This window comes from Pezoporus wallicus, unplaced genomic scaffold, assembly GCF_028554395.1.
Source record: "Pezoporus wallicus isolate ANWC-B61680 ecotype Strahan unplaced genomic scaffold, APGP_CSIRO_Pwel_v1 contig_11994, whole genome shotgun sequence".
NCBI lineage: Eukaryota > Metazoa > Chordata > Aves > Psittaciformes > Psittacidae > Pezoporus > Pezoporus wallicus.
In genome coordinates, this window is record NW_026635733.1 from 76,800 (window position 1) to 85,647 (window position 8,848).

Genomic DNA, 8,848 nt, shown 5'->3' on the forward strand with positions numbered 1-8,848 from the left:
CTCCAAATTGATGTATGTAAAAGCAATCGAGGGTTCATTACAATAGAAATGTTTCTGAACCAATTGTTAGTGATGAAACCAAGTTGCAGAACCTCAGTCTCTTACTGCTTACCTTGGGTTTGCTTTTATCATTTTTAAAGCAGGTTAAATGTGATTTCAAGCTGAATTCAGACATCCCACTACTTTAAGATGGTGGCTCTAATGTTGCTAGGGCTGAGCAGAACATCAGGCAAGATATTTTGGTCTCTTAATGTGTATGGTTGTGAAAGCCAACAGCTCTTGTGGTCCTACTCCCTGTCCTCGTTGTGGGGTGGCTTCAGTTTGGATGAAGGTCCGTGGTGAATTTCCTCCATGCAAACTGCACAAGGGATGCTCAGACAAAGCCAGCCCGGACAATGAGAACTGTGCTGTGAAGGTGTCGCTGCCTTGTGCCAGCACGTGCATGAGGAAGGGCACTCCAAGAAGCTCCTGAACTTGGGTCATGCCCTGAGCAGAGGCGGTACCCCAGGGCTGTGGCTCAGCAGGCTGTGAGGACTCTCCTCACAGTTAAACTGCACTTGCAAGCTGTCAAAAATGGGGAGCAGTGGATTCGGAGTGGACAAGGTACATACACCTCGCCTGGCCTCCCTCATGGAGAGGGTTTCTAAACCTAACAAAGTAAATCAGTACTGATGTGGTGGATGAATACAAGTCTATTTAGAGATGGATTTTACCTGCAGTTCATGACATTCTTTGGGTGTTCTTTTCTGTTCCTATACCTTCAGTCCTGGGGCCATTTCTTCTGTGCATCATTCCCATGGGATGTTGCTGTTGATTGTTGGACCGATCCTCCAGCAGATCTTTAGCAGGTGTAGTTGCTGTCCTGGGCATGTTTTTCAGGCATTGCTCAGAGGCTTCTCATAGCAACCTCAAGTGCGTCCCCACGGCCACTTTGCTGTTTGCATTTTTCAACTGCAGGGTGCTGGTGAGAGGCTCCTCCTTCCCCTCTTCTTCCTCCCATTGGATCAGCTCCTCAGGATGGCTTTGGAGATTTCCTTCTGCCTTGCCCGAGTGGTCGCAGCCCCTGGAGATGGCCCCTTATCAGAGCTGTGATAGTGCTGGCTGTCGTAAATGCTGCCCCACGTCCCTCTGCCTCACTCTGTCAATAGTAACAGAGGTAAAGGTGTGGTGGTGGTGGTGATCCCTGTGGGTGTGGGCGCACCTCGGCCCTTTGCCAGGTGCTCCTGGAAGGTGGTCAGAAAGCCCTTCATCCCCAAAGCATCCCACCTTGGCTGCCAGCAGGAAGGAAAAGCTGGGTCCTCCCAAGGATTCTCCATTGGTAGCTCAGTGTGCTGCTGAAAACCAACATCCCAGCCCCTGCATGGCTGGGAACCTTGCTCCGAGGGTCAGAACTGTTGAGGTCCAGCATTTTCTAAGGAGGTTCTTTGCCTCAGGACATTGTAGTCACAGATTTCCAGACTGGGGTTTGGGTTGAAGGTCATCCAGTCCTGGCCCCCTGCCATGGGCAGGGACCCCTTCCACTAGAGCAGCTTGCTCCAAGCCCCTGGCCTTGAACACTGCCAGGGATGGGGCAGCCACAGCTTCTCTGGGCACCCTGTGCCAGCGCCTCAGCACCCTCACAGGGAAGAGCTTCTGCCTGAGAGCTCACCCCATCTCACCCTCTGGCAGGTTGAAGCCATTCCCCTTGGCCTGTCCCTACAGGCCCTTGTCCAAAGCCCCGCTCCAGGTTTCCTGCAGCCCCTTTAGGCACTGGAGCTGCTCTCAGGTCTCCCCTTAAGGAGCCTTCTCCAGGCTGACCCAGCCGAATTCTCTCAGCCTGGCTCCAGAGCAGAGCTGCTCCAGTCCTCACAGCATCCCCATGGCCTCCTCTGGACTCATCCCTGATGTCTCCCTGGGCAAATACAAGAGGAGGTTTAGGGGTGTGAGGCCACTGAAGCCCTTCCCGTGCTCACCTGCAGAGCAGACCCAGAGTGTTCCCTGCTCTGCAGCTCCACCCACAGCGGCCACAGTTCATGTTTCTGCAGCATCTCCCCATCGCAGTGCCAGGTCCTGCCCTGTGCCTTGATCCCAGCCTCTCCCCAGCCTCTGGTTACTGTTTGACAGGAAGGTTTGAACCTGCCCGTTTCCTGGCAGCTCCAGGTTTTTCCAGCTCATGAGACAGAAGTGACTTCTTGCACTTGGTTTAAGGGGATGGAGCAGTCGCAGTCCTGGCCTGTGTGGGTCACCCACTCTGTGGGAATGTGAGGGATGTGCACTGGGTTCATAGGACTCTAATACACAAGGACACAGAAGCTTTATTTCCATGGATCTCTTTGTTACAAGTTACTATAAGGTAAATACACTTGTTAAAGTGTGTGAGGTGTCCCTGCCCGTGCAGGGGGTTAGAATTAGATGATCTTTAAAGTCCCTCCCAACTCAAACCATGAAACAGAATATATTTTCTTTTTGTACTGTTAGTAGGAAGTGTGCATTCCATTCCAAAGTGTTGTATTATTATGGTGCTCTTGGGGTGGGCTCAATGATGGGTGAAGTCTCTCTCTGGAGATTATCCGTGTTCCAGAGGCTGGAGTCACCCCAAGCATCCCCAGAGGGTCTGAAGGATGGTATGGAGAAGTTCACGTACTTGGGGAGAGGGGTACTTGGTTTGGGTGGGAAGCCAGTTACATTTACATGGATCCATAAGGGGGCAGAGGACACCAGCTCCTGACTTCTGCTTGTTAGGAGGCCCCTTTGAAGGTTATGGCAGGTTCCTGCCCTGCAGGTTATGGCAGGTTCTTTGTTCTGGGCTTACCAAAGGCACTGTAGTGTCGCAGCTGCACCTGCTGAAGACATGTCGTGTTCCCAGGCTCATGGACAACTTTACGTGTGCTTTAGCTGACATCTCTTGTCAGTTCTTTTCCCCTCTACAACCACATCACCTTTATGGCTTCTGCGCCAGGGGATCAGTGGTGTTCCCTTCGTCCCTGCAGGAAGAGGCTGCCCTGGCTCTGGCAGGGACCCCACGAGCTGTGTGACCCATGTGGACCAGTGGGGCTGGGTGCTGGGACATCCCTCTGCTTCTTCCCTGATGCCAGCACCATCTCTGCTCGGGTCCTTGGTGCTTGGCGGGGGCACAGGCACCACCCCCTGTGCCATCGTGGCAGCTTCCTGCCCAGGTGCTCACAGCTCACCTCCTGCTCCAGGGTTGTCTGGAAACGTGACTGGAGGGAGGGACCTCTGTGGGCGCAGCAGGTGCTGGGAGTGCTCCAGTCCCTTCCGCAGGCAGGGGCTCAGCAGGGCTCCGCTCCAGCCCAGAGACACCACTGGCTGCTGCAGCACGGCCGGAGTGAGGAGCTGCTCTTGAAAGTCCACGGTGAGGGATGCCCTAGAACCGTGCTGGGGACACGCCGTCCTGGGGACACGCTGTCCTGGGGCTGTGCCCCATGGGGACAGCCATGGCTGGCTCAGCCCTCGGAGCCATCCTCGCTGTGCTGGCCTCGCTCATCATCACTGCCAATGCACTGGTGGTCATCGCTCTCCTCTGCCTCATCCAGAAGAGCGGCTCCAAGGGGCTCTATTTTGTCCTCAATCTCGCCGTTGCGGATGCCATGGTTGGCTTCACGGTCACGGGGCTGGTCATGGATGAGTTTTCTCAGCCCTTTTATCCTCCCCAGATCTTCTGCGTCCTGAGAATGTCTTTTGTGACCTCCTCTTCTGCTGCCTCTATCCTATCCCTGACCCTGATCGCATGTGATAGGCACCTGGCCATCAGGAAGCCTTTCCACTACTTCCAGCTGATGACAGGCCTGCGGGTTGGGGTGCACCTGGCGGGGCTCTGGTTGGTGGCTGCCATCATTGGCTTCCTCCCAGTCCTCACCCCAGGCTTTCAGAAGGTCACCCATCATGAGAAGTGCTCCATCTTCGGGGTCTTCCACCCCACCTACATGCTCACTGTCTTCTGCGTCGGCTTCTTCCCAGCGCTCTTCCTCTTTATTTATCTCTACTGCGACATGCTGAAAATCGCCTCCGTACACGTGCAGCACATTCAGGAGGTGGAGCAGGCAGGGTTGGCGGGCGCTGCCTGCCCGCCGGCCCGCACCACCAGTGACATGAAGGCCATGCGCACTGTGGCTGTGCTCATCGGGTGCTTCACGCTGTCCTGGCTGCCGTTCTTTGTTGCCAGCATCGTGCAGACTGTCTGTTCCGAGTGCTTCCCCACCAGGGTCATCGAGAACTACCTCTGGCTGCTGGGGCTGGGCAACTCCCTCCTCAACCCACTGCTCTACTCTTTCTGGCAGAGGGACGTGCGGCTGCAGCTCTCCCAGCTGGCTGTGGGTGTGAAGAGGATCCTCCTTCACTCGGGCGACGGCCGCCGCTTCTCCAGCAGAGGCACCAAGTCTGACCCCACTGTGTCCTGCCTGCAGCTCCAGCACTGACATGGTAAGGAGCGGCTGTCACCAGCTTTCCAGCTCATCTCCTGCATCGTGACCATGAATTTGGGGCCTGCTGGCTCTGGACGAGGTCACGGACCAGGGTGGGACCAATCTGGATGCTAATTCCACATTGGCATGGCCAAATTCCAGCCTCCCACAGCACGGCCTGGTCGGCACCAGCCCCAGGTACCCCACGTTGGGTTTTGCCTGGAGAGCTCAGCAAGAGCAGCCTGGTGTCTCCCAGATCCAAGCCCTCAGCGCTCATTCTGCAAGCCAACATCCTTTGCCCATTGCTGCCCAGACTGGCTCCTCCTGCCCTCCCCTCTGCCTGCAGCACCAGCTCTCTGGCAGTAGATCCTGGGAGGATGTGTTCGTGTCCGTAAGTCTGTCCTGGACCACAAGCACTGCCAGTCGCTGCCCATCCTAAACCAAACTCGGGATCCTACAGCTGCAGCCTGGGCCATTCCCCAGCCCTGTCCCCTGCAGCCATGAGGGGCGTGAGTCTGGGCTCTGCCATGGCACTGGGACCCCCAGGAGGCTCCTGCTGTACCCCAGCAGCAGCGGTATCCACATGGAAGCTGGCAGGGTGAGCAGGGCAGCACAGATGCGGGGCCGCACGGGCTGTGCCATTGCTGTTTGGCCTGGGCTCTTAAGGGAGTTAATGAGTAACTGGCTGAAGGAGCAGGAAGAACAGCTGCCTCCAAGCCTGGGAAGCCCCAGGCAGGAGCGGTGTTCTATCCCACCAGGGCTGTGGGCTGGATTTGGGACTGCAAGGGTCTCCATGCACTGACTCGTCCCATGGGAGTGTTTCCATGTGCCCTGCCGTGCTGCAGTGCTGGCCAGCCTGTTGGCCCTGCCAGAGACTATAACCAGATTTCATTGATTCTCATTAAATGTCTATTTAATCCACCCAGCATGAAAATTTGTCAGGTTTCTTAGCTCAGAACGTTCCCTGATCTGAAATGAGGGTGCTATGCTCACAAGAGCAGTTTTTTTCACCTCTGCCATCTGCTCGGCTGGTGGCCACGACTGTTCAAGGCCATGTCCAGTCCTCATCCAGAAGCTGCCTTGGTCCCGAGGCCTCCTCACCCTAGAGTGAGCAGCAAAAATAAAAGTGCCATTAAACAAACTCAAATACAAGGTGATCTGTGGCATTCACCTTCCACGGGAAAGGCGGCCTGAAACTGCCCGTCACACGGCTGATGCTGTTCCTAAGCTGTGCAACACGGAATAAGCCCAAGGGAAGGTGTCTATGGCGCAGCCCTGGCGCTGCGGGTGCGTTGGTGTCTCGTAGGTGGATCCAGCCTGAATCAGTGCTGGGACCGCCCTATCATCTGCCTGCAGGGTGTTTGCTGCCTGTTCTCATGGAGCCTGAGCTCCGCCGGCTGTTGCTTCGCAAAGCCGCCCGCCCACCCTCACCGGTACCGCCGGAGCAGCCCCCGCAGCCGCCGGCCGTGGGTGTCCGGTGGGAATGAAGACAGCTTATACGTGCTCTCTTGCTGCTCCCCCAGCTCGCCCGCTGCTGCCTCTGCGGCGCTGCGCGGAGCAGCGCTCGTGCCCGGGCATGGAACCAGGCAGGACGGCAGAGCCGGAGCCGCCGCCGTGCAGCCTGCAGCGACCACGGCTGCTGCACCCGCAGCGGGGATCCGGCTCCGCAGAGCCCTCAGTGCCAGAGACACGGGGCAGTGACTGGGGGGAAGGAGCCGCTGCTGCTGGGCTCTGATGCTGGTGGGGGCACGGCACGGCGGAGGCAGAGCATCCCCCGCAGCGGAGGGAGCTGATCTGTGCCTCCTCTCTCCCAGTCCTGTGCTGGAGGGGGCGCTCCATTCCTGGAGACACCTCCAGGTCACGCTGGGAGCAAAGGGACCGTTGGACCAGGGCCTGTAGGGACAGGCCAAGGGGAATGGCTTTAACCTGCCAGAGGGGAGACTGAGATGAGCTCTTAGGCAGAAGCTCTTCCCTGTGAGGGTGCTGAGGCGCTGGCACAGGGTGCCCAGAGAAGCTGTGGCTGCCCCATCCCTGGCAGTGTTCAAGGCCAGGCTGGACACAGGGGCTTGGAGCAAGCTGCTCCAGTGGAAGGGGTCCCTGCCCGTGGCAGGGGTTGGAGCTGGATGAGATTCAAGGTCCCTTCAAACCAACCAAACCCGAGTCTGGGATTCTGTGGGCGCGGGTGGGTGCCTCGGGATAAAGGGGCAGGAGGGATGGGTCGGTCCTGCCCCAGGAGAGGGGCAGCGCTGCCGCAGCTGTGCTCCAGCCCAATAAACCCCGCTGCCGCCGCCGCTGTTCGTGTTAACGGGAGCCTCCCCTCCAGCAGCCGCACAGGCGCAGTCCGCCACCGTCCCGGCGTGCCCTGCGCGCAGCGCCCCGGCTTTGAGCGGCCTGACAGCCAATGGGCGGCTGTGGCGGGGGCGCGCGGAGGGGCCGGTGCGGATGTTCGCGGAGGGCGGACGGGGAGGTGCTGGGTGCGGTTCGGGACCGGGACCGGGAGCGGGCCCTGGCGGTGAGTGCGGGGCTAGGGCTGGGCGTGCCGAGCTGCGAGGTCTCGGTGTCCGGGCAGCAGGGCTCAGCCCCGCCTCGGGAGACCTCCAGGGGGAGCGGCCGCCTGGGCCTGCTGCGCCCGCGGCCCGGTGCTGCTCGCCGGGGAGGGCGGTGGTGTGGGCCCGGAGCACTGGGGCCTGCTGTGCGCTCCGCTTCTGTGCGTGCTGCTGCCCCTCAGGCCGAGCCCGCGCCCCTCATGTCCGAGCCGGCCGAGGGTTGGCTTCCGGCCGGTGCAGGCGGCTCGGGGCGGCTTTCGCTGACCATCGCCGTCACTGGGGTCCCGAGAGCTCCGGGGACCGCTGCTGGTGGTGACACCTCCAGAGCTCCGATGTCGCTCGGCTGGCGGGGGGGGGCTGCTCCGAGGGGTTTAAGTTGCGGTGGCAGAGTCTCTAGGCTGCCTTCTGCTGGTGATCGAGTCGGCACCGGGTGGTAGCTTTGAGGGGTCGGCGAAGTGAGATGTGCTTAAAGAAGTGATTGCTGAGCTGACGGGACTGCCACACGGGGCACTTCTGGTGCTGCGGGAGGGTTGGGTTGCGAAGAACGGGGGCAAAGCGGTAGCAGCTTCTCACCAGCTGGGTGTAGCTGTCACGGTGTTAATGGTTGGGTGTAGCTGGCTGAGTTCTCGGAGCAGTGGCAGGCTCAGCCATGCCCAGCTCAGCTTATGCTGGATCCACTCACGACGGCCAGACTGTACGTAGGAAGCACTGTCAGGTTCCGGCACGCTCATACCAGTAACCACAGATACCGATGGGCTGTAGCTCTCCCACAGCCCTGCTCCATAAATATCTTTTGCCTACCATCCATATGTATGCACATGCATGCGTTTATTTGCTTCCTTAAGCATTACCCTCAGGCTTCTTTTGTACTGTCTCAATTATTTTGCCCTCATTTTGGCTGTGTGTGCAAAGTCCAGCTGTTAACACCAATGTAGATTCACATCTTGCTGCCTAGAAGTGTTTTTGTTTTCAGTGCCAGGTGTGTTAGTCCTTACATAGGTTACCTGTTAATCCACACACTTTCTAGCTCCCCTGTACTTCACTTGCACAGCTACAATAATCAGTTTTTCCAGCTTGCAGAACGTGGCAGTGGAGTGGTCAGACAATGGTAAGTGCTGAGGCAGCCTGGGCAGGAGTTTATCTAGCAGACTTGCATCCTTCTCACTCCAGCCTCTCGCATCATTCCCACTCTGGAAGCTGACTGGTTGGCTTTTGACTCTCGGTGTTTCTTGGATGGATTTGATAACTTCTCATTAAGAAGCCCTCTGTCTCAAGCTGTTGAAAGCTCTGCCTGAGCTGCCGCAGGGTCAGGTTTCTTAGTTTAAGGTCATGTTTTTGGTACGGGTGACTCGAGCCCCTAGAAGGGGTGAAGTTCTATCTCCGGGTACTTTCAGAGATAAGGTGTTGCTGGAGAGGCATTCTTTGCACCTTCCAAAGATGGTGTGAGATTTCTGCCCTAATCCCCGACTTTTCTACTGACATTCCTCCAGTGTCATGCTGCATCCTGCCGCTCTGATCCCATCCAGGTCCTCGTGCTAGTGCTGCCTCTCTGAGGCTCTTGGCTGGGCAGCAGCACTCACCCCCTGGTCCAGGACTTTTCCAATAATCCTTATTGCTGCTTCTGCTGGAGTTCTTTTTGGGACTTCCCTCTTTTCTCCTCTCCTTTTCATTTCTCTTATCCCCCTGCAGTAGGTGTGTGCAGTTAGTCTTGCCTGCTGCCTCACTTTGCCTGACAGCTTTTTGTTCCTCACCTTTCAAAATGTATTTTTGAAAAGGTGAGCTTTTGAGCATTTGTTAGGAAGTGGTGGGTGTTTCCCTGGAATGTGCTGGGAGTAGAGCTGGCAGGACGGGGAGGATTGAATGGCAGAGCTGTCTGGGGCCAGGCGCATCCCCTCTGCACCC

At 57.7% G+C, this 8,848-nt stretch overlaps 1 protein-coding gene across 1 annotated transcript; it reads left to right on the forward strand.

Annotated features, from left to right (window-relative positions):
* Positions 1–3,434: 3,434 nt before the first annotated feature.
* On the forward strand, positions 3,435–4,707 carry GPR119 (G protein-coupled receptor 119). Its single transcript, XM_057397992.1, has one exon. The coding sequence runs from the start codon at positions 3,435–3,437 to the stop codon at positions 4,413–4,415; it is 981 nt and encodes a 326-aa protein (XP_057253975.1). The 3' UTR covers positions 4,416–4,707.
* Positions 4,708–8,848: the final 4,141 nt, after the last annotated feature.